Source organism: Dromiciops gliroides, chromosome 1, assembly GCF_019393635.1.
Source record: "Dromiciops gliroides isolate mDroGli1 chromosome 1, mDroGli1.pri, whole genome shotgun sequence".
Lineage (NCBI taxonomy): Eukaryota > Metazoa > Chordata > Mammalia > Microbiotheria > Microbiotheriidae > Dromiciops > Dromiciops gliroides.
Genome location: NC_057861.1, coordinates 511635309 through 511662145, shown reverse-complemented (window position 1 = coordinate 511662145; position 26837 = coordinate 511635309). Strand labels below are relative to the sequence as shown.

At 35.1% G+C, this 26837-nt stretch overlaps 1 protein-coding gene and 1 pseudogene across 2 annotated transcripts in view; both read right to left on the bottom strand.

The window, feature by feature from the left end:
* The window catches only part of PRR16 (proline rich 16), a 328705-nt gene extending 305499 nt beyond the window's left edge, over positions 1-23206 (bottom strand). Inside the window, exon 1 of one of the 2 annotated variants that reach the window (XM_043977018.1) lies at positions 22801-23206. In XM_043977018.1, coding sequence (XP_043832953.1) covers positions 22801-22956 — 156 coding nt within the window. In that variant the 5' untranslated portion in view covers positions 22957-23206. The remainder of the gene's footprint in view (positions 1-22800) is intronic. The other variant, XM_043977026.1, reaches the window with a different exon arrangement.
* Positions 9489-9944, bottom strand: LOC122735469 (annotated as a pseudogene).
* Positions 23207-26837: the final 3631 nt, after the last annotated feature.

Genomic DNA, 26837 nt, shown 5'->3' with positions numbered 1-26837 from the left:
TTTTAAAGTGTATAATATGAATTCCTATTTATGGCTCTTTAAAACTTTCACAACCTGATCCCAATGCACCTTTCCTGTTTCATTTTATATTACTTCCTTTCCTGTATGCTACAATCAAGGCAAACTAGATTTCCTTATGTTCCTTAAATGTGATACTTCATCTCCAGGTTCTCTGTCTTTTCACTGTCTAGCCTCCATTTCTACACTGCAGTTTACCCTCTCTTCTTCCTCATTCACTTTCTCCCTTCAAGATAGATTTCAGGAACTTTCTACATGAAGCCCATCCAGATTCCTAAAACTGATGATACAAAAATACTTGCTATGTTATATTTAAATACCTTACATTTATTTTGTATTTATTTATGTATACATGTGTTGTCCCCCAGTGAGAATAAAAGCTCCTTCATAGCATAGCAATTGTTTTATTTTTTCCCCTGTGTTTATCATTGGTGCCTAATGGTGTCTAGCACATAGTAGGTCCTTAATTGGCTAATTGAAAAAAGTCAGTCAAACTGTAGCAGAGTAGAGTCATCCCACCTATTGACTTTAATGCAAAATACTGAGTTGATAAGAATCACGGAAGGTGGATTTTGTAGAGTTTTGAAGACATCTAATGTACCAAGCCTCCTATAGGTTGGATTTCTTACTGCAATTAAATTGGAGAAGAAATAAAAATACTATAAAATGGGTCCATAAAAGCCCAACAATTCTAGATTTCTTATAGAAATAGCTATTTAAGACTTCTCATAATTTTATATTATTGGGAGCCAATATGAACTTTTTTCACTTTTGTTACTCTGCATTACCTTGCATTTTCAAAGAAACAATTGCATGGCCACAGAAAACTTGACTATTCTAGCACACAATGTTCTAATACTTACTGTATGGAAAACTATTTTGCTGGCTTTTTATTCTATTCCTTCTAATATCACCACCCAATATATTTCTCTTTCCCATTTTCAATTCAATCTTTGGGTCATAAATTTCATTGTTTTCTCCTCAATATTCCTTTTCCCTTCCCTTAAAATTCCCTGTGCAAATTAAATATATTATCAATAGTCAATATGCCATATATATTGAAACACAACCTGAGAATTTACCACACTGTAGAAGTCAATCCTGATCAAAATTAAATGATAAATTTGCATAGAGGTCTATCCTTTCTAATGGATAAATAAAAGGAAGAGCATTGCAAATAAGATATTATCTTTAGCAGCTTTTCTATGATGGTTCCCAAAGGGAAAACCTTTAAAGATATTTTCTTTCAAGTTAATAATCAGCATACAGTATATTAAGACAAATATTAGAATGTTAGTCTGTTGATGAGGTAGAACATTCATTAGACATTATATTCATAAACATTAAGGTTCACATAAAGCAGATGTTAAACTTTAAAACTTCCTGCTACCTATTGTCTGTGATTAATCAGACAACCATAAACATTCATGCTACATCATACTATTCTGTTACTGCTACATTAAGAAGAATAGTTTCCCTCAAGGGTATACAATGGAACCTGACATGAATGAGGTTAAGTTTCAAACAGATATAAATTTCCCTGAAAAAAAAAGTGTTTTATTGCTGAATCTATAATTCTATTTAAAAGTGAATTTAGTACAAAACAAAAATACTTCAACAAGCCATAGAGAAAGGGGAATAAAGTACACTGGCAAGCCTTAAGAAGATGCTCATTTTTCATTGGCTTTCCTCCTAACTCTTTATCTCCCGTATTTTGCCTGCAAAGGACAATACAATAAGCTTCAATACTATTTCATTATTTTTAAAAGCAGTAGATCAATGGTAATAGTACTTAAGTTCACAATTGAGTTGAGGTTTATTTTTTTTCTTTTCTTATTAAATTAGGAAAACTGAATGAAGTCATCTCACTATCCTTTCATACTTAGGGATACCATTAGTATTTCACTAAACAAGCTCCAGAGCTTCATTTTACACTGGTGAAAAGAACAATTAAAATAAGGTATTAATAATTTCGAAACTAATAAAATTATATCTTGTGAAATTTACTTCTTCACAGAAATTTTGCATGGCTCTTATTTCATATTTAATATCTACAGAAATGGTTCAGCTATTTTCTGTACAGTATATCAAAGTAGATAGATAACTAATGGGTAGATTCCATTGTAATATTAATTTTCTTTTAAGATGACCTATATATTTAGAGCCAATTATTGCAATTCTCTTTTTGCATTTTCAGTAGGTTTAATAAAAAAGTCATATAAAATCCATAGAGCTGCATATAAAGTGAATGAAAGTTCTCAGATAAAGTAAGAATTAAAATGGTAATTTTCATGTAATGCAAAATTTTTCAAACTTCTTGCAAAGGGCATCATGTTCTCCTGGATATAACTCAACATATTAGTATTTTTTAATGGTCCCATTTTAATAGTGTCCTTTTGCTGTTGATAGAACATACTATTTAATAAAATAAGTAATATTTGTGGACACTAGAGGGAGTAGCTAAGAGGAAAAAAATTCAGTATTCCAATTTCAAATTCAGAGTTCATCAAATATTTGCATATTTTTATGAACAAAAATATTTATATTTCCTGTATTTTTTTTGACACAGATATCCCACTATTAGGAACCCCTAAGAAATAAAAAACATAAGCAAAAGACATGTATGTATGCATTTGTGTGCATGTGTGCATGTATGTATGTATTGGAATAACTATAGAACAAAGATTTGGAAACAAAGTAGGCAAATATGGACTTAGAATGATTGAGGGAAAACACTATGGTATATATATTTTTTTTAATTTTTTTTTTAATGTTTTTGGTGAGGCAATTGGAGTTAAGTGACTTGCCCAGGGTCACACAGCTAGTAAGTGTTAAGTGTCTGAGGTCAGATTTGAACTCAGGTACTCCTGAATCCAGGGCCAGTGCTTTATCCACTGCGCCATCTAGCTGCCCCCATTATGGTATGTTAATATTATTGTGCAGTAAGAAATGGAGCATGAAAATTGACAGAAATATGGGGAAATGTGCAAAAATAATGAAAAGAAAAATGGGGAAAAGAAAATTAATAATATAGAACATGACAAGAAAAAAATAAATCAACAAATTTTCAAATTAAGGTGAAACTTTTTTTTTGACAAGGCAATTGGGGTTAAGTGACTTGCCCAGGGTCACACAGCTAGTAAGTGTTAAATGTCTGAGGTCATATTTGAACTCAGGTCCTCCTGAATCCCGGGCCAGTGCTCTATCCACTGGGCCACCTAGCTTCCCCATAAGGTGAAAGTTAAACAGCTAAAAAACTACTTATGATTCCAGAGAATAAATAACGAACATATTTATCTCTACTGTAGCAGACTATTGATGAAAGGCAACAGTTAAATTAAAGGCAGCTAGTTGATACAGTAGATAGAATAATGGACATAGAACAGGAAGACCTGGATTCAAATCCAGTGTTGGATGCTTAGACCCTCTGTGGGCCTCAATTTCCTATAATAATTATAATAACAACAACAATTAGCATTTATGTAGGTCCTACTATGTGGCAGGTGTTGTTCTAAGTGCTTTACATGTATTACCTTATTTGTTCCACACAACAACCCTAGGATGTAGGTGCTATTATTGTCCTCATTTTTTACTTGAGAAAACTGGGGCAAACAATTACAGGTCAGGAGTCACACAGCAAGTAAGCGTCTGAGGCTAGATTTAAATTGAGGACTTCCTGACTCCAAGCCCCTCATCCCATCCATTGCCCCACCTAGCTACTTCATCTGTAATATGGGGCTAAAAATGGCACCTACCTATCAGGGTTGTTGCAAGCATAAAATGAGATACTTGTAAAGTGCTTTGTAATCTTAAAGTACAGTTTAAAAATTATTATTATAAATAAGTTTGCATCTAAATTATATGTTGTTTATTTTGTTTTATATTATTTGAAATGTGGAATGATTAAGAAGGAAGAAGATGAAAAATATATAGGGGAAAAAGGAAATTCTATAGATTTTTCTCTTCATTTTTTGTTATTGTTGTTATGTAATTTCATTAGTATGAGGAACCACTTGTGGAGAAAATCTTTAATATAGAACAAAAGATCCAAACACTCTGGACAGCAATTTGGAATAATGCCCAAAGAGCTATATGACTGTGCATACCCTTTGAACCAGCAATACCACTATTAGGTCTTTTTCCCAAAGAGATCATAAAAAAGGGAAAAGGACCCACATGTACAAAATATTTATAGCTGCTCTTTTTGTGGTGGCAAGGAATTGGAAATTGGGGAATGGCTGAACAAGTTGTGGTATATGAATGTAATGGAATTCTATTGTGCTATAAGAAATGATGAGCAGGAGAATTTTAGAGAAACCTGGAAGGGCTTACATAGACTGATACTGAGTGAGATGAGCAGAACCAGGAGAACACTGTACACAGTATCAGCAACATTGTGCATTGATGATCTATGACAGACTTGACTCTTCTCAGCAGTGCATGGTCCAAGATAGTTCCAAAGGACTCATGAAGGAAAATGCTCTCCAAATCATGAAAAAAAGAACTATGGAAACTAGATGCAGATTGAACCATACTATTTCTATTTTTTTTCATTTTTCCTTTTTTTGCTCTGATTTTTCTTTCACAGCATGACTAATGCAGAAATATGTTTAATGTGATTGTACATATATAACCTATATCAGATTGCTTGCTGTCATGGGGAAGGGGGAAGGAGGGGAGCAAAGGAGAAAAATATGAAACTAGAAATCTTATCAAAACAAATGTTAAAAACTATCTCTACATGTTACTGGAAAATAATAAAATACTTTTATGCAGAAAAAAACAATTTATATCCCACACTTTAGGGGAAGGGGTTGCTTTGTAACTACTTTTTGTCATAGTATTTGAATAAATGCCTAAAGTAAGTTTTCTAAAGTTAACTGAAAGTACTTTGACTGTTAATGGGAAACACACTCCTGGAGGCCTCTGAGCTCCAGTCTTAGGAGTAGTGATTCATCTATAGGGTACTCCCTAGAATCCAATGTAGAAATCAGCAACAGATGACCCAATCTCCCACTGTCCGTGGTAATTCATATTTGGATAGGAGTCTAGAGGGATTGCTACACATTTATTATTAGGGGAAGGAAAAATTTCCAGTGACTTAAGAGACATAACCATGAGCTTTAAATGAAGTAAATATTTAAATGTTATAGAATATAGAATATAAATAATATAATATAAAAATATAATTTTATATATTTTAATAAAATATTTAAGTGAATAAATATGTTTTAAAATGTTATATTTCTCACATTTCTATTCCATGACTGTTGGGGCATCTTCGCTTAGTGATCCCACCCAAAATCAATATTTCAAAAGCTAAGCTCAAGCTCGGGGGCAGCTAGGTGGCACAGTGGATAAAGCACCAGCCCTGGATTCAGGAGGACCTGAGTTCAAATCTGGCCTCAGTAACTTGACACTAACTAGCTGTGTGACCCTGGGCAAGTCAGTTAACCCTCATTACCCTGCAAAAACAAAACAAAACAAAACAAAAAGCTAAGTTCTGTATAATCCTCCTTCTCCCAAAATACCTTATTCATACTCCAGTCTTCTTGATTAATTGTGCAATCATCCTCAACTCATCCAAGTTTAAAATATCCATGTCATCTTTATCATCTATCTATCCTTTGACATGCTCAAATGAAAGAAATACTTTGACTTTCCTCATAATTCCAAAGCCCTAAAAATCCTTCATATTTTTTTTCCTCAACTTAAATCATTATCCTTTTCCTGTGCCTTCTTCCATAGGACTTTCATATGCAAAAAAGCTGGAAGGAAAATGATTTTTCAATTCCCTTTAAACCATTTTTGTTCTTTACTACTTTCCTCCAGTAACAAATACAAAAAAACAAACAAACAAACAAAAACCAAACAGAATCTAGCTAATTCCACCTTGTTTCTACTGCCAATTTTCCTTTTACCCCTTCCACTAGTTCTAGTCTTTGTGTGATCTTCTTGACCTAGTTAAAGAAGTATGGGGTGGGAGACAACCTTCTATTATTAGGCCTTAGGTCTTCTATTCTTAGAAGATCTTGATACTTTTTTGCATTTCTCCATAGATAATTTCCCTCATTTCAGTCTCTTATATTTTTTAAAATTTAAGTTCCCAGAATTTCATTCTGTGGAGCCCCAAATCTCCTGACTCAATTTCATTTTTAGACCCTTAGGCCATAGAATCTTACATATCTAATTTACAAATGCTTTCAATTCTCTTCACCTCAGCATCCTTCAAAAAATTCCTAGTGACTGTCTAATTATGTTTAAACTTTTTAGCCCAGCATTCAAGCATACCTTTCTAGCCCTGAATTCAGCTGGTTCTTGTTCACAGTGCTTTGCTCCAGACAAACTAGACTATTTCTCATCCTGGGTAAATGTCTTGTGCCATTTGCCTTCTATGCTTTTGTTCCTTCTATTCCCTGTGACCAGAATGCTCTCCTTGTACATACACTTCATTTCTATCTTTTGGAATCCTGAAGATCCTTTGAGACCTAGCTCAAATGCTTTATTACCATTTGGAGGCTGCCCCAATTATACTTCCCCCTTGCCCAATTAGTAAAAATTATTTCCATACTCCTCAAAATTAGACCATAAATAGCCTTTAGTTCGTACCTCTCATATGCATTTTTCACATATCATTTGTATTATAATTATTTGCTTATGTGTGATGTTCTCCAATTCCATGGGGAGAGAGCCAACCATTTTTTTTTTAGAAATTGTGTATCTCTTCCAGTACCTAGCACAGGGACACACAAATAATATTTAGAAAAATGCTTGTTAAAATTTCCAGTTACCCTTCTCTTTCTAAAGCTCAAAAACATGCAATTTCACAGAATGAAAAACCCTTGTGAATTTTTTAAGATCCCTGGGGATCTTTAGGGTATGAAAAATGAGAAGTTAGAGAAAGAGAATGATTGCAGAAAATGGGATTCTTGTGAGAATTTTGGTTTGAAAGCAAAATACTAGATAAATGTGTATTTTTTAAAAAAGAAATCAGATAAGGGAGCAAAGAAAGATGGTGGTAGAAAATGTATTATGGAAAAGCAGTTATATGAAAGAAGTGAGGAAATAGAAGAAAGATAAGGAGTCCTTTGGTTCTATAAGTGTATAATGTGAAAGAAGGTAGGTGAGGAAGAAGGATTAAGATATTGGGCAAAGAAAAAAAGATAGGCAAAGGAAGCAATAACAAAGAAGGTGAAATTGAAAGGGTGGTAAAAGTAGAAAGAAAAGGAAGAATATCAACAGAAGAGAGCTCAAGGAGCTCAAGATGGTTGTGTTTACACAAACTTGATAGTGTTTACACTATCAAGGTATAGCCATGAAACAAACAGCCAACTGTGATGCTTGAAGAGGTGGAATTTATGAGGAATGATAGGATCCTAAATTCAGAGTAATAATTATCTTTAATAGAATATATAACTCAATCAACTAATAAGCTTTAAAGTTTCTAATGTACTTTAAATATATTGAATATATTCAATGTATTAAATATGCCTTGGTTTTCCAGGGTTTTTTTCAGTTAAAATGAAATATAAGAAATCAAATACAAAAAAGAGTAAGTACTTCATGAACAACCATGTGCAAAAAGGAATGATTCATTTTTAGCACATTTTAGTAAGAAGACAGATGGCTCACATTGAATCTTTTGCATTTGTTCTGAATTTTCCTACAGGAGCTCTTCTGATATATTACATGAACCTATTTCATTAAAGTAGCATTGAATAGTACTTGATACTTTAGAATATGACAAGTCACTGAGGGGAAATGGTTAAATTCGGAATTAGAATATTCAATTTTCAAAGGATGGCTCACATTTTCCAAATAGTAATGTAGTGTTAAGTTTCTAAATGCCTTATTAAACAAAAACTTAGAAATCATGGAGAATGCACTAAAATTTGACATTGCAATTAGGATCATGGATTTAGAGCAAGAAGAGATCATATAGTACAATACTCTCATTTTATTGATAAAGAAAATAAGGTGCAGAGATTTAAGTAATTTGGTAAAGGTCACAATACTATTAAGCGGCAGAAGGGAATAATCTGAGGTCTCCTGACAAAACATCAGTCTTTCAAGTGAATCATGCTGTATCATCTGAATTGATTCTTACCTTCCTTTGATATGGCCTTTACCATATTCTGCATCACATCACAATTATCTATATGCAATTATTCTGCTTTTATGAAATCCCTATTTTCAAGATATCAGATATCTATATGTAATAACAAAGTTTTGCATAATAACATCATTTATCTTTATGCTGATATAGAAAAAAAAATGTTCTTTTTTTTCCCCTAGCAACAATGCTGGGTAGTAGGTAACAAAGTACTATGTTTACTTTTCCAGGGAGGACACTGAAGCATACAGTGGTAGTATGAATTGCTCAGGTTGATAAAAAATAAAATAAAATTAGATAGTGTAATGGAGGGACTGGTCAATGAGGGCTCAGTCCTTATAGCATGTTGAGATTTGCTTGTCCTAGTGGGTTTTTTGTTTGTTTGTTTGTTTGTTTGTTTATTTTAGAGCATTTGCAGATATTACCTGCTGGTTTCCAGGCCTAACATTTCAACTGGAATGTTTCCAGTCAGGCACGTTATCATTATTGAGTTGTGCAGTCTTGTCCACCTCTATATTTCAAGTTCCATGGCGTTTTCTTGTCAGTGATGCTGGAGTGGTTGGCCATTTCCTTTTCCAATGTGTCCTCATTTTATAGATGAGGAAATGAGACAAATAATGGTTCAGTGACTTGCCCAGAGTCACACAACTACTGTCTAAGGCCAGATTTGAATTCAGATCTTCCTGACAGGTCTGGTACTCTATCCACTGCATTACCTAGCTATCCTGGCAAGCCAGACAGTCATACAGGATAGAGGAGTTATTATTTTGTGATGATGAAAAATCTCCTAATTGGCTATAGGACTCAAATCATGAATAACTCATGATATACTAATCCAGAACTAAGCATACATACAAATAGGACAATTCCAGTATCAGCTCACTCTCTTTTCCTTCTTTACAATGAGGGAGGCAGGACTTCTATAAGCTGCAAGGAAAGAGGCTGGGAAGAAAATCCCACTATCTCACCAAGTTGCCATGTGTCATCAAACACATATTGCTTTTTTTTTAAACCTTCTTGATCTTAGATGCATGTTCACACCAAGATATAAGGATACGGTGACAGTGTGATATGGAGAGGTATTGATTTTCCATCAAAGGTACTATACCTATCAATAGTCAGTCTCAGAAACCACCAGAGTTGGTATTAATAGTCAGAGGTTTTAAGAAGTTAAAAAACAATGGTGAGCAGAATATGCCAAAATAAGCAATCTATTGGGCATGGGAAAATATGTAGAGACTGAAAGGGGCAAAGGAGCAGCCTAACCCAGCAAAAAGCCAAGCCAGATAGTAGCTGATAATTTCTTTTTTTTTTTTATCTAGATGTGATTTTATTATTTTAGTACATAAACCAAAATTTATGCAACTAGAGCAGAGGCTGTTGATGATTCATAGTTCCAATAGGGTGGGAGCACTCTCTTGGTTTTGTAGTAACAAGCCAGCTTGTGAATTCGGCTCTCCTTGAGAATCAGATGGAATTTAGAATCCTTATCCTTTCTGTTTCTCCCAAGATGCTTGCGAACGGCAACAGCTTTCTTGATCAAGTGATAAAGATCTTCAGGAAGATCAGGGGCAAGTCCCTTGGACTTGAGAATTCTCAAAATTTTGTTGCCAGTTACAAAGCACACTTGTGCCACACCATGAGATTCCCCTGGGATCACACCGATCTGGGAGGGCATCGGGCCCTTCTTGGCCAGCTTGTAGATCTGTTCCTTCACATGGTCCGAGGTGAGCTTCAGCCACGTGGGCACGCTGTGGGGGTATGGCAAAGCCTACTGGGACAGGCCCTTCCCAGGAGCGTGCATGCGACCCATGATGGCGACTATCAGGAGGCGAAAGAGAGCTGATAACTTCTTGGTAGTGGAATTGCATACCTATACCTATACCTATACCTATACCTATACCTATACCTATACCTATACCTATACCTATACCTATACCTATACCTATACCTATACCTATACCTATACCTATACCTATACCTATACCTATACCTATACCTATACCTATACCTATACCTATACCCATACCTATACCCATACCCATACCCATACCCATACCCACACCCATACCCATACCTATACCTATACCTATATTTGTGTATGTATATTTATATATACATATTTACATAGATATTTATGTCTATATATCTACCTATGTATGCATGTGTGTTTGTATGTGTGTGGTCACTCCAGGATAGTCAGAGAGAGAGAGAGTTCAAGATAGCCTCAGTAATAGACAGATTTAGATATAGATGATATAGGTAGCTATAGCAATATATTGTATGTATGTGTATATGTACAAATAAATGTATGTGTGTGCACATGAATGTGTGAACATACATGTGCATTGTGCATGTACATATATGCATGTACACATAGATAGATAAATTGATAGATATGAGAGAGAGATTTATATAGTCAATCCAGTATAGCCTCAGATATCTATACCTATAGCTATAGCTATATTATTATATTGTGATAGAGATCTGAAGCTACCCTAAAATAACTGTATAAGTCTGTCTATATATCTCTCTATACGTGCATACATGTACATGTATATGTGTGCATATATATGTACATGTGCACACACATTCGAGGATAGTCTCGATTTCAGAAGGAAAAACCTTGGAAGAATAACAGACCAGCTATGGCTTCTAAAAGGACACCACCAATATTCAAAGTCAAGCAGAGAATTATGTCTAAGAATAACTTCATGAGGACTACACAAGGTTGTTGTTTTTTTTAAAGGACTTAAATTGCTAAGGTATCATTGAGTCAACCCTTTTTTCTATAGATGGATATATACTGTAATCTTGAGTCTCCTTTGGATTCCTTACTTGTATTTACATGTGGTCATTACTAGAGAAACAATTGGCTTTAACCAACCTTTACTTGAGAACAAGTTAGGTCACTTTGATCTGTAGTAACATAGTGTTTCAGCCCAAGCCCCTTCTATACACATATACTAGTAGTTGGCTATCTTTTAGGGACTCCAAATGGTGAGTTTGGAACCATAGTTCAAGAAGTTGAACTAGAGGCAATACTACATTGAGAGGTGGCAGAGGTAGGATTTTAATCAGTTTTTTTTTTCTTTTTAATGGCTCCAAATCTCCTGTCTTGCTAATGTTGAAGTTGTATCAGTTATTACACACATTATTCCTTCTCTTCCTCCATATCCTTCTTATCTAGGTGGTGCTCATAAATGCTTTTACAATGAATCAGCATAGGAACATCCCAAGAAAGTTCTCAGAAAAGCAAAGAATAAGTTTCAAAATTCAGTATAAAGTAAGGTTCAATTTAAAAACCATTTTTAAGCTCCATCCTCATGTTCTAAAAAACATTCTACCCTTTATGACATGAAACTTCATTACTCACTTTGGCATGCAAAATGAGAAATAAAAGTGAATGAAGAAATCAATCTTTAGGTAAACATGAGTATTTAATTATATTTTTTGGAGGAGAGCATGCTACAAACATTCTATTTAGAGAAGATAATTTCTAATTATTAAAGCCTACATAAATATAACAATAGTAAACTAAAGCAAAAGACCCACTAAATGCAAAACAAAGTTTATCCAAAAGTATCCCAAATTCTCCTTGGGATAAAACTATGATAGCAAAAATTTTGTATCATTTGCCAAAACCACTGGCTCAGATAATGGCAGAGATAAATATTTAGGCTTCCATGTACATTTTATCAAACAACTGGTTAAAAAACAAGACTTCCATTTAATTGTCTTAGCACACACAATGAAACATTTTTTTTTCACTGAAATAATGTTTTGTATCCAGTAGACATGTTTTAAGGATTACTGACTTTGGGAAAAAAATTTTATAATATAAAGTGGAAGAGAGGAGATGAATGGTTAAAAATTACCTTTGCAAGTGAATGTTGACTCCTGGAAAGATACACACACACACACAGAGACACACACAAGTGTGTGTGTGTGTGTGAGATTTATGTATGTATACATCGGTGTATATGTATATATAAATAAACTGACTTTTAGCATATTACCCTATTTATTTCTACATCCAAATATGTTTCTAATGATGTCAAGCCATGGTTCAGATTATGGCATCGTTTACCAAAAATTTCTACAATGTCCATGTTAAGGATTAAGGGACAAAATCCCCTCGGGCCAGGCCTTCCAGTGGCAATGCTTTTTGCCTGGAAAATAAAAGAAGCATCAGAGTGTATGTGCTGTCCTTAGTGTTGTCCCTACTATATAGCATATAATCCTTCTAAATTATTTATCTAATATATTTTCAAGCATAGCTTATGCATGAATTTATTTTTGCTTGACTACAAGTGTTTACATGATAGGATATATATAGATAGGGATAGAGACAGAGATATGATATGCTATGGATATGAATATGGATGTGGATGTGGATAGAGATAGAGATAGATGCAGATGCATATAGATATAGATATATTCACACATACATGCATGCATGCACTTGTACATGTATATATGCATTGTCTGTGTGTACATACAGACATATACAAATATACATGCAAATATATACACATGTATGAGAATTTTTATATGTATATACATGCATTTGGGGGAAGGAAGGAGGGAGGCAAGAAAAGAGGGAGGAAGAAAGAAATGGAGGAAGAAAGGAATGAAGAAAGAAAAGAAGGGACGGCATAAGGAAGGGGAATGAGGAAGGGAAAGGGGTAGAAAGGAAACATTTATGACTTCTAAGACTGTGTTCTAAGCAAACAGATAAAAACCAAGACTCTAAAGATGAAAAAATTCATAATGTTGGTATGAGCTTCTAAAAATATAAAGGCTACAAATACAATAAATTTCAGTGCCTTATCATCCAACTATGACACAGTTATATAAAACAAACTTATGACTTGTATATAAACCATAAGAAATAATGCCTAATTATAGTCAAAAACAAATATATAAACACATGCTTATTTTTCTCCAATATGTCATTACTAGAGTATCAATGAATAAGACTCTTCTGAATGCAGACTCTCTTCAGTGAGTCCCTAAAAATGTGCGTAGAAGCCAAAAGTATTTTGGATATATCCACACAGAAGCTCTATTTCCCCAATTAGAACTAATACTAATTTATTTGGTATCCAGTGGATGGTTAATACTTTAGCAATCAAAGTGATAACATCTGGGCCCACTTTGTAAAAACTATAGCTCACAATCTCTTATCAATACCAGTGTGATTCCCATTAATGATCAGTGAATAGACAAAATTAACTCTTAACAAAGACATTTACAAAGATGATTAAGTAAATGCAGTTACTACATACCATTCACTAACATAATACTGGCATTCACTCTCCCACAAATACCTACCTCAGGGAAGAGAGGAAGCCAATTTAAAAGTACAATATTAGAGAGACACACATGCTCATCTGGATGTCACAGGACACAGTATCTCTGCTAGGTGAGTCACTACATTGTATTCCTTGCTAGACAGAATGTCTCCTGCCTGGCATAACAGATGAGGCATTATAAGGGAAGAGGAGAGAAATCTTCTACTCCTCCTCAAAAGTGATGACCGCTCAGGGGCCTGTTTCATACTCTGCTTCTGTCCCTTAATTTAGAATTACCTCAAACTCACTAGCTGTCCCTAGAGTTTAGCTACTGAAAGCCAAGGAAAGGCCAGTCTAATTTTTGTTGGTGGTATTTGAACTGAAATTTGGCCAAGTGGGGGATGAGAATGGGAGGACATTTCAATCATAGGGAATGCTGTGAAAAAAGAAAGGTGGAGGGGGGCAGCTAGGTGGTGCAGTGGATAAAGCACTGACCCTGAATTCAGGAGGACCTAAGTTCAAATTTGGCCTCAGACACTCAACACTTACTCGCTGTATAACCCTAGGCAAGTTGCTTATCCCCAATAGTCTCAAAAAAAAAAAAAAGAAGAAGAAAGAAAGGGGGAGGGAAGAGAGGAAATGGACAAGATGGTCATAGAATGGAGACTAATCCAAGAGCTTTGAATACTTGTGTCAGACAAGGCTGGAGTGGTAGATTAAAACCAGTTTGCAGAAGGATTTCAAAACAAAATATTGAAGGTTGGATTCTATTTGGTAGGCAACAGGTAATATTTGTGAGTTAAAGTTTTCATGTGTACTTTCCTGGAAGGCAGAAACAGTGTCAGGTTGTTGTTGTTTTTTATTTGTAATCCCTGTGCCTGTCTTTTATAAGTACTTAATAGATGCTCATTGATTGATTGGACTAATAAACTGATAGATTTATTTTAATATAGGAGTCTGGAATTTTTAGTTTTCTGCAAATGATATAAATGCTGTTTTTAATAGCATTGATAAATAGGTAGATAGAGATAAATAGATGTGTGTTTGTATGTATGGATATATTCAATATAACATTATACTAAAATCAAGTAGATAGTATACTCTGTCCTCATTAAATAAGGTTAAAAACTCTATTTCCCTCCTTTCTTTAAATAGGTAGAATGTTACATATATACTTTATTGGATATATTGCTAGACAATTGATTTTTTCCTGTTTGCTGTTTTTTTGCTCAATTGATTCCCCTCCCCCTTTAATTTACTCTTTATTATAAATGATGACTTGCTAAGAGTAGGTATATATTTGGAAAAGAAAATGACATAGACATAAAATAAGAAACAACAGTCTAGATATGCATTTGTTCTTCTGAATGCAGGTTCTAAATGGAGGAAGGGAGAGGAATTGCCTTCTTTTCAGCAGGATACTAGTAAGAAACAATCTATTCAGTACTCTATCAGCACCAATTTGATTCCTAAAAATCCTGAAACACCTTTCCTATGTTCAGAATTTTTCTTTGATGTTTAAAACCTAAATTTAATTAATCCAACAAATATCTGAATGGTCAAGGTACTATGCTGAGTCTTATTGGAGGTATTGCGGTTTGCTCACGTTATATGATGCATGCTCAAATTATCCTTTTATTATCCTTGGATTTCCACCTTTGCAAAGTATTTTGATTTAATTACAAGAGATTCACAAAAGCAACATGATTTAAAAGAAATATATGAAAGTAATAATGAAAAAAATTAAACGATTTTATTTATTATTTCAATATTACTTGAAACATTATAGTATTTTTATTGGTACCTGAATTTTGAAACAACTACTTCAAATTGGTTCTAGGGATAATCTAAATGCATGGGTGGGGGTGCAGGATGTGTTTAATGATCAGACTACAAACACATTTTTAAAAACTACATTGTAACAATGAGCAACTTTGCTCCAAAAAAATAAGGGAGGAAGGGAGGGCACTCATAAATTTTCTTTTCTTTTTTTTATTTGAATAACCCATCTTAAACTTACTAATTATATTACTGTGTGCATTGGCAAAAAAAAAAGTACAATTGCTTTTGGGATTTGATAACATATCAAAACGAATTCAATGATGAAAAAGTGTGACAATGTTCTACAGAATATTTTCTGAAATTAATTTTGACCAAGGCAACTAGCTGGTACAGTAGATAGAGCAACAGGCTTATAGTCAGGATAATATCTGAATTTAAATCTGACATCAGACACTGTGTGACTGGGCAAGTTACATAATCTCTGCTTTAGTTTTCTCAACTATAAAATGGGGATAATAATAACACCTACCTTCAGGCAGGGCTTTTGTGAGAGTCAACTGAGATCATAATTGTAAAGGACTTAGCACAGTACCATGGTAGGTATTATATAAGTATTAGGTATTTGTTATTATTATTAATGCAGCATATATATGCACATGTGCATATACATAGCTAGATATATAGATTAACCAAAACATAATAATCATATAGTATCTTTCAAATGAAATGTTATAGAATTTCAAAGGAATGAGAGTTATTTAGAAATTGCAAACAAAGGAACAAAAACAAACTAATAAAAATGTTTAAATTATCAGTCTGTACATGTGTGTGTATCCCATTGAGCCAAAATGATATAAACTAGCCTTATCTTCCAAAATATGTTATTTTTTTGAAGGCAGGTTCTAATTCAATAAAATGCACTGCTATAGAATTTCAAAATTGTAAGAGATCTCAGAAATCATCTAGTCCAGTGTGGACTGGAACGAAGTCCTATCTACAAATAAACCAGTAAGTGGCATGTCAGCCATTGTTTGAAGACCTTAAGTGACTATGAATTCACTTTCACTTGACATAGCTGATTGAATCTTTGCATATCTTTAATTGTCAAGAAATTTTCTTTATGTGATCCCAAATTTACTTCTTTGTAGTTTCTACTCATTGCTCCTTAATCTGCTTTCTGTGGTCAACAGAATAAGTAAAATCCCTCTTCCACATAGTATCTCTTCAAATTCTTAAATACAAAGTGTCATTCTCCAAGCCCCAATCCAAGTTTTCCGTGCTCTTTGAGAATTCATTTAGAAACAAAAACAAAAACAAAAAACAAAGTTCAGTGGCTTTCTTATGAAAAGCACTGTCCCTTCTATTTCTTTATAAGGGATTTTGTGAATCCCTGCTGTTTTTAACCAAGATAATTTATCTACCAGTTACTACATATTTTACAACAGAGTTATTACCTATGTTAAAACCCAATTTAAAGTAAGAAATATTTATTTGTGTTTTACTAGAGTGTACAAAATAATGTTTGACCCTAGGAATGCAAGATATATTAAATGTAAATATGAGGTAATCTCAGAGGAAAGATGTGGCAGGGGATGGGTAGAGAGTGAAGGATTGCAACCAAAAAGAAAAGCCTTTTACAGCAGGTGGGATTTAAACTGAGTCTGAAAGGAAGCCAGGGGGAGTCAAGAGGTGAAGGTAGAGAAGGAAAGCATTTGCTAGATTTTAATTGCACTGTTAAGAATATCTCCTGCATCTCTCAACAGTTGCTTTGGGGGAAAAAATCTTTTGAATGCAGTAGATGAAAGTGAAGATGATATATTGTTGGAAGAGAACAATACTCAAAATGACTACAATGAAGAGAGACAGGATAATTAAAAATATAGAATCAACATCTTTATTTGAATTGAAAATATTAAAACACAGCAAATATTTTAATATAATTTTTGTATGCCTCCAATAACACTCTACTCTGAAGTCTCATTGTGGCATATGTGATCTACATATGATCTTAGTCTTTTCTTGGTAACAGTATGTTATCAGGAAATTAATATAAAATCAAAAGATTTTAGCTGGAAGATACCTTAGTGATACTTTCATAGAACTTGATCATTTTACAAATGAATAAACTAAAACTCAGAGATTTCCATTTGCTCAGGATCATAAGTTGGATTATAACCAAAGCTTTAGGAAAAATAAAAAGAAAGAAAGAAAAACAAACCACAGCTTCAAGTTTTGTGTCTAATGATCTTTCTACCATACCATGCAAACTACATTTTTCTTCAGAGTTCAAAATTGGAGGTTAGCTTGATCTCAGTGTATTAAAAATCTAGGACTCCCAAATATTTTCCCACAAACTGGTCATACACCCAAAATGAATTTTGTCAGGATAAAAATGGAATAATACAAAGCTTTATTTTTTTCTTTAAATGCCTTATCATTCAATATGTAGAGTATACACAAGTTAAATGAATTTTGTTGTTGTTTTACAAAATAGTCATAACTATTTTTAATAGTACATTTTAAAATACAGTTTCAAATAATACAGAATAAAAAGGAAAACATGTTTGTAAGCTCCCTGAGGGAAGGCACTTTTATGTATAGTGCTTTATAAAAATTAAAGTGTGGTAATTTTTCCTTGCCAATATCATTCTTGTTACTTCTATATCTCTCCAGGCTTCAGACACTTAAGAAATATCTAAGAAAAAGGAACATATTCAGATTTATCAATGTTTTTAAAAATCATAACAATGTATGTATTGCCCTCCATAGAGGTCAAATAAAAGAATAATAAATGAAAAACAACTTTCAGAACTAATCCCTGTATCCCAGTGATCCATCTGCCAACCAGTTTTGTAACAGCAATGATTAGGGGAAAGCTTTGAAAACTCAGGCCAGAGTCATTTATTTATTTGTTTATTTGTTTTTGGCTCATAAATATCATCAAACTTCCTTAGAGTTAGATTTCTCTTGTGGTAATTTTCTTAACCAAAATAATAAAGAGAAACACTAGAAAATATGATTCCAGAAATGACCATATAAAAGTAATATATTTGGTATTAAAGGGAGACCATAAAGGAGATTAATACCAGATTTTCATGTCCATATAGTAGTCAGCAGGAGTGCCTGCACCAAATGAACACCAACAACCAGTCCGAACAGTCTCATTACCAAAGTTGTCATTATACTTCTCAGTCAACCAAGAGGGCAGTTTTTTCTGCTTTATGATTTCCAGAGAAGGACATACAAACTGCAAATGGCTTCTGTTAGACTGCTCAGGCACTATTTTTAAGAAACCAATATTTAGAAGAATGTCATCCTTGCATATTTCTTAGGGGAAATGGATTATCCTACACCTGCTACAACTTAAGGGGTTATATTTGCTCCAAATACTCTTGAGCTTTACATCTATTTTCAACATTAGACACGTAGAAAAACACTGTTTGGATGAGCTGTTTTCTATTGCTCCCCTATGGCAATCCAAATGTTAGCCATCCTCTAAGGCTCAACTAAAATCCTCCTTTCTTGTTGAAGCTTCCCAGGAATACTCACTGATAGCCCTCTAGAGTGCAACTCCTATCTACCAGTAATTTATCTGCTTGTATTATTTCACATTGTTTTGTGTTAGTCTTTTCTTCTCACATTGAATGTAAGCCCCTTGAAGTCCATGCTTTACCTTTTTTTTCTTTCATCCCACATAGATATATCGCTGCAGAACTCAATAAGAACTTCTTAAACTTTCACTTTTTTAGTCACATCTTTATTTCCTCTTTCTAAGAACAGAATGATCAAAAGATTCCTAAAAACAAAGTTCTCTTGTTATATGATTAGGGCGAGGGAACTTTATAAACTAATCTCATTATATCAGGATTTTTCAGGGTTTAGTTGTTTTATTTGGAGAACCATCATTTAACCTCTGAATCTATGTAATAAGCCATGTTTTAGTAAGACGAGCATACTATGAGGGCCCCAGAAAGATTTAGGTTTACATATAATCCTTTAATTCCTCAAAATAAAATGCTAAAACAGAAAAGTTCCTATCATTCCTACTTTTTTTTCTCAACTTTCATCCAAGAGGTCTGAAAGGGGTACTTTCTGAATTCAGTAATAAATCACATCTATGATATCTACCTTGTCCATAATGGGGGCTAGTTCTTGGACATTTAAGCATGTGTTTATTATCTTATCTGTTTTTGATGACCTGAGGAAAATCAGTTTAATTAGGAAAACAATATTATATCATACTGATGTTGATGCAACTGAAGGGAAATTCAAACAAAAGTTCAATTCCATGATCAAAGCAAAGGGTTTATATTATAAAAAAGCAGAATATTTTAAAATATAATATTATATTTTAATTAAAGTAAAATCAATGGAAAAGAAAAAAAAGCAAATACCATATGGCTACTGGCACACTGATTCATTCATGACCATTAAAAAAATAATCCTGTTCTTTGTGAGTAAGAATTATTTACTAATCCATGTCAAAACATCTTCTGTTTCAAAACATGTCACTAATGTTGCAGGAAGGCAAAATCCAAATGTGATACTCTAGATTTATTACATACTAATTATAAACTGGAAAGGCAGCTTGACATAGTAGATTGAGAATTTGCTTCAGAGACAGGAAGACCTGGGTTCAAATTTATTATCTGACACAGTGTCTATGTGAACATAGACAAGTTACAACTTGACAATGCCCCAGTCAATGAAGACTATAAATTATGGAACTGTATGTCTGTAGGAGTTCCTTTCATCAATGAAAACTCAGACTGGGTGGGGAAGAATATAATCTTCTTGGACATTTCTTGTGAATGTTTATGAATGATTATAACATTTATTTTTTCACACTTTATGTGTCTAATATAGCCATACTGTAATTTGGAAAGTCTCCAGGGCATTCATCAAAAATAAATTTAACCCAATGCTCAGTAGCATGTGCAACCTAACTTATAAAAACACATAGTGAACAACTGCAGGATGTCATAGGGTAAACATGCTTTGTAAGTTTTCTCAGAATAGTGACAGTTAATGTTATATTTAACTGAAAGGGCCAATGTTTTTAAAAGTCACAATATATATAGCTTAACATGCAAACACTATGTGTTTGGAACATAAACATTCAATTATACAGTCTAATCCAGCATTCAAAGTTTTGACATTACACTGATTCATTTTGTATTATTAACTCCCCCCCCCAAAGGGAGAAAAATGCTGGAGATCAATGAAAACATCTATGCTTACTTGCATTTCTTGCATATTCTTAACAGTGCATTATTAGATTATGGTCTCTCATAGTTAAAACATTTGATCTATTTGTTTTTCATATTTCCTATATCTTTTTTTCTATCTTTATTCTAAGCTAAAGAGTTGCTTATGAGGATATTGTATGTCAAATAAATCCCCTTCAGGCCACTAGCTTTCCAATTTTAACAAGCAATCTTAGTTAAAATAAAGTGACCTTTATAAATGATGACTCTTGATCCTAAGTCTACCAAGACAGTTAGTTAGCTCATTAGAAATGGGGGGTGGGTGGGAGGGGAGACTGATTTACATCTTTTTTTTTTCGTCATACAAGAATCTAAAAGGTTTTTTAAAGAGCTATAAGGTAGTTAAAACTTTACTAGGCATGTAGATCCCAATTGACCAAGGAGTAATGTTTCAAATATGAATAAAAGAATATATGGGATTTGTGAAATCAAAAATACGTTGTATAAAATAAGGAAGATAAAGGATTGCGCACAACTAAAAAGACATAACAAATTATGATTGACTGCTTCTCTCTGTTTCAATCGTATTCTTTTGAAGACAGCAAAAACATATTGTTATTGCAGCTTTCCCAGCTCCTCAGCAGTAGTGTAACAGCAAAAGCTTATTCCATTAAACAGAAGCCTAATGAAAGGAATGTGTTCAAATTTTAATTAAAAAAAAAACAACAAACGTGCTTCTGACAAAAAAAAAATATGGTGCCATAAATGTAAAATAAAAGGTAAACAAAATAATGAACAGGATCTTTAGATGTAAAATTTCAGCCTATAACCTAAACATCTGTCAGCTAGTAATATGAGGAAAAATGGACAAGTTTTATTCTTTCAGCTACAACAGCATTTGCCACTGAGGGGGAAATCATGGTAATTACATTTCTGTCTGCAGATTAACCTACAGGAACTGACACTTGCTACTGGCAAATTGAACCACGTTGATGAATGTGATGTTTTAACACACTTGTGGGAAGAGGGGAGAGGGTGTAGAGGGAGGAAATCTTTGTTTTGGCTATTACCCAAGTAGAGGAACGAAGTGTGTGTGTGTGTGTGTGTGTGTGTGTGTGTGTGTGTGTGTGTGTGTGTGTGTGTGTGTGTATTGGGGTGAGGGGTAACCCTTGGAATCCAGATGCCAAAATCAGTCACACATTTCACCTCTTTGGTTTCCCTAACAGGTTTAAATATCAGAGATAACCCTCCTTCAGTATCTTATTCCCAGGGCTGCCACCTTTTTAAGTGATCATTTTAGCTCTCAGTCAACCCTAGGATCAGAATCCTCTCTCTGAGAAGGAAACCGGGGGCGCCAATTAGGAAGCAGAATAGCGGCAGCAGTAGCAGAGTCATGCCAGCTCCCTGCTCTGCTCCAAACCAAGCCAAACCAAGCCCCACTAGCGGAGGCGGTCACCCGGTTCTGCCCCGCCCAGCTCCTCAGTAACTCCGCACACTCCTCCATCTCCGAGCTGTGATGAGTTCGGTGGTCTCAGAACTGAAGACATTCTCCTAGCCTTCCCATTAAGATCACATAAAACCACGGAGAACAAGCAATAGAAATATTCACCAGTGCTACCCTATTCCAAGAAGAGAGTGACCAAGTGCCAAGAAGCGTGCGTAAACACACACACACACACACACACACACACACACACACACACACACACACACATCACGTATCCCAGCATGAATGCAATGAATCGACGGAGAGGGAGGGAGAAGGCAGCAGAGGGAGTTCAGGGAGGTGTGGAGAAGGAGGATGCTTCAAGAACTGACCGAAACCCTTTTCAAAAATACTAGGGTTGGGATCCCTCTGTCCCAAACACTACCTCCTTCCTTATGGCCGAACCTTCACCAGATCTGGAAAAATGAACTGCCCCTAGTCTAACCCAGCCAACCCTAGCCAAAAGCGCCTAATCCGCGTGTCCGGAACGAGCTCATTCCCCAGTACTGAGAGAGCGGACTTTCCAAATTAAAAAAGGGATCGGGTGACGGAGGAGGCGGAAGGAAAAGAAACATCATAAACCCTCTCCTGTACCGCTGATTATTTCTTTTCCAAGGCGAACCCAACCCCCCATCCACTCCTCTCCTTACACAACCACACGCACTCCTCCAACTACCGGTGCATAGAAACACTAGTTGATTTCTTCACGATTGGAAAAAAAAAAAGTGTAACAAGTCTCCGCAGAAGGGGATGGAGCAAGGAAAGTATGTCTGCGGAAGGCTTCTTAGTAGTTTCCCAGGAGTTTAGAAATCTGCCAGTTCCCAGGGAAATTGGGCGCCCCCGATACTCCAAAGAACGCGAAACGCAGCATTCCCTCTCCACCCTGTCGCCTCTCACCTCTTTAAGTTCCTTGGCCACGTCCTTCAGGTCCCCCAAGACTAATTCCAAATCCTCTACGATGATCTTGATCTGCTCCTTCACCTTGGTTTTGGAGGCTACCGGCTGCCCCTCGTTTGGAGAAGAGGAGGTGGTCCCCTTGGACTTGGCTGACATACTTTGGGGGCTGGGGCAGGTGGGCAGGAGAGGCAGGTCAGGACAGTTGGTCAAGTGGGAGCTGTGTGCCCCGGTCTCTGGCTCTGGAGCCGCAGCCACCCTGCTCCCCCAACATGTTTGGTTCTTCCTGAACAGCGGGTCTCTGCTCTTCGTTCTCTGCCAGGCGGCCGCACTGTGGTGCTGCCATCAACTCCCAGAGAAACTGCACTGAGAGCGCCCGGGCTGCAGACTGGTGAACAGCGCGCCTGCGCCTGCCTGCCCGACACACCACTCTTGCACACGCACTCCCTCTTTCCCTCACGCAGGCACACACGGGAAAAAGCAGAGGGAGCCCAGGAGGGAAAGGAAGGCGCAAACCATCCCGCCTGGATCCCTTTGCCAAACATAGTATGTACTGATGTTCAGATACGTGGTTCAATTTAGGGTTTTCTGCCCGTCTCATCATTGCCATAATCTTTCCTCCAACCTTGAAGAACACATTCAAACCAATTCAACAAGCATTTATTAAGCCATATTAAACAACAACAAACACCGTGGGCCCTACCTTCAAGAAGCATATAATCTAAGGAGATTCACACACACACACACAAGTTAAGATACCAATTATAATTTGATAGGGGCAAAAAGAGATATTGAAAAAAAAAGACTAGGAGAATTTGAAAAGCCTTTTAACTGGTGGAATCAGTGACAGCTTGATGGAGGTGATGAGTCCAAAGGCATCAATACACCTTGAAAGAAGAATATTTAAACAGGGGAACAAAAATTGTTCTATGTCCCCTTAGTGGGAGAGTGCAAGACATTTCTCAAAGCATCTAGTTATTTTTCTTCCACTGAATTCTAGAATGTATAAACGGTAATCGCGTGGATTTTTCACAGATACTATATTTCCAGTAGGCTTGCTTACAATTGGGAAGGGCTTTGGGCCCGAGCTGTAAAGGAGGGGTGGAGTCAAACTGTGTAGGTCCTCAAAATCCAACCTGAAAAGTATGAGAGACTGTCTTAGTTGCTAAGTCCTTGTTTTGGAATGAAGAAGATCTAGGTCTGAACCTGCTTCAGGCACTTACTAGATGGATGGCTAGTAAATCAAGTCTGGTTAAAACATCACCTTCTACAGATTTTTTATTAGTATTATTATTCCTTTTAATTTCATTGCCTTCCCTTGCTTGATTATTTCTAGTGTATCCTGTATATAACTTGATCATACATAGTTGTCTGGATATTTTCTCCCCTTTTAGACTGTGGGCTCATTGAAAGCAGGCACAGTCTATTGTCTTTCTCTGTATTCCCAGTTTAGCAGAGTCAGTGCCTGACACAAAGTAGGGGTTTTATAAATGTTTTTTTGACTGACGCTGACGGAGGCTCCCAGACTCTCAGCTTAAGTCTGAACTCTTCTTTATTTTAATGAACATTTTTATTTAAAGTGTTGACTTAGAAATGTTATCTGACCCTCCCTCCCTCCTCCCCTCCCTTGTCCCTCAGGCAGCAATCAGATATAGGTTCTATGTATGCAATTAAGCAAAACCTTTTTCATATTGTATTAGTTGATTTGTATAAGAAGACTAAAATAAAATGAAAGAGAATGTGAAAAACAGCATGCTTCAGACTGTGTTCAATCAATATCAGTTCTTCCTCCCTTGGTGGATAGTATGCTTTATCATTAGTCCTTTGGGATTGTCTAGGATCACTGTATTGCTGAGAATACTTGTTATTAATAGTTCTTCATTAAACAATAATGAAGTCACTGTGCCTGATGTTCTCCTGGTTCTGCTCTCTTCACTATACATCAATCCATATAAGTCTTTCCAGGAATTTCTGAAATTGTCCTGTTTTTAATTTCTTATAGCACAATAATATCCCATTACAATCACATACCACAACTTGTTTAGCCATTCCCAATTGATGGGCATCCCTTTGATTTCCAATTCTTAGCCACTACAAAAAGTGCTGCTACAAATATTTTTTGGTACATATAGGTCTTTTTTTTGGATGTCTTTGGGATATAAACCCAGCAGTGGTACTACTGGATTAAAGGGCATGCACAGTTTTATAGCCTTTGGAGCATAGTTCCAAACTGCTCTCCAGAATGGTTTGATCAGTTCACAACTCCACCAACAGTGGATTAGTGACCAGGTTTTTTTTTCCTAACTATTTAATGATAATGATTCTTTAATTTGTGACCTTCATTTAAGCCAGTAAATATGAATTAACCATTTGTTTGATTCTTCTTTGTCATTAAATTACTTGCTGAGTCTATGCATATTACCTATACTGAGACTTTTTAGTCCATTCTATGATCTGAGACATTTCAAAATTTCCAACTGAAAATAAGTCATATTCAATTACATGAGACAAAATAGTAGCATGTACTTGTGATCAGCTATGATAGCTCTGTGAAGAAATATCTGCCCATTCCAATAGTATTTATGTTGTTGTTGTTTATAATCCATGTATCTTTGTTGTTAGTCCTTTGTTTGAAGAGGCCTAATGACATCAGGAGTGTGGTGTCTTGACTTGCAAGTGAATTGTATTTAAGTAAAGCAGAAGTGTGAAAAGTCATCAGCTTCACTCTCTCCTTCAGGGTCATCAGTCTACCGGCAAGATGAAAATAAAGATGACTGAAATGGCCCCAATCCATTTTTATGTATTCTATGTCTAATAAATCTCTTATTTTTGGTGAAGAAATATCAATCTTTACATATCTGCCTCAGAGTTATTGGCCTTATGTTTTGTTTAAAGTATTCAGGTTTTTGTGATAACGGTTGGAAAATACTTTACAATCCATTTTACAATTCTGAAAGTAGGGTATAAAGGTGTCAAGGTATTGCAAAGGTGTTATTTGCTTTACATGTGTTTTTCTCTTTTGGTTTTGATTTTGGACTGGCAGTTTCTTTATATATTTATTCATAGTCATCTCTTTAAAGTCTTTTTTGTGAATATGGCCATCTTGAGGAAGACCAAGTTAATTGTTGGCATCATCTTCATTCATCAGTTCAATGTAACCTATGGGTTAAAGCTTCAATCCTTTGGTCTCTCTCTCTCTCTCTCTCTCTCTCTCTCTCTCTCTCTCTCTCTCTCTCTCGCTCTCGCTCTCGCTCTAGCTCTCGCTCTTGCTCTCGCTCTCTCTGTCTGTCTTTAAACTTTTTTACATTATAATTTTACATTTATGAAGTTCAAATGATATTTTCATATCCTTAGGGATATGAAATCCATAAGATGAATGATCTGTTTAATATGTGGTTTGGTGGAGTGACAACAATTGAATATATATCTATAGATTAATAAGATATTTGGTTTGAATCCTTTTAATTTGAAGGACTTCTTTGGTTTTATAGTGGAGAGAATATCATGAATTTAAGCCTAGGTACAACCAAAATATATTTAAACTGTCTGCCTGAAAAATGACATATTTTATATCAATTGTTCTTGGCATTATTCTGTTGGTAGAGTGTTTCAAAGCATTTTCCATGTGGACATAAAATACTCTGGCATTCTCACTACATTTGCATCTGTTTTCTATTTTTGCAGTACATAAATAAGCCTTAAGTGCAGAACTGAATCAAAAGTTTTGTGATAATCACTGCAGGCAGAATAAATATCATGGTGGTTTGAGATAGATTATTCAATAACTAACAAATCAAGAATAAATTATATTCTGCAACTCTGGGGCTTGTTAACACACCCTTTTAGCTACTCAGAAAATAAATTTATTTCTTATGTTTATAGGATTTTTGTTTGTCTTTAGTGATACAAACTGAATACTTTGTATGAAATTCACAAAGATGAATTCACTACATTTGTAGGGGAATTGGTGTTCTTTTCTTTTAGTAATAGGTATATGATGTCTCCTGTTACAAAAGGTAGAATCACACTGGAATTTGATA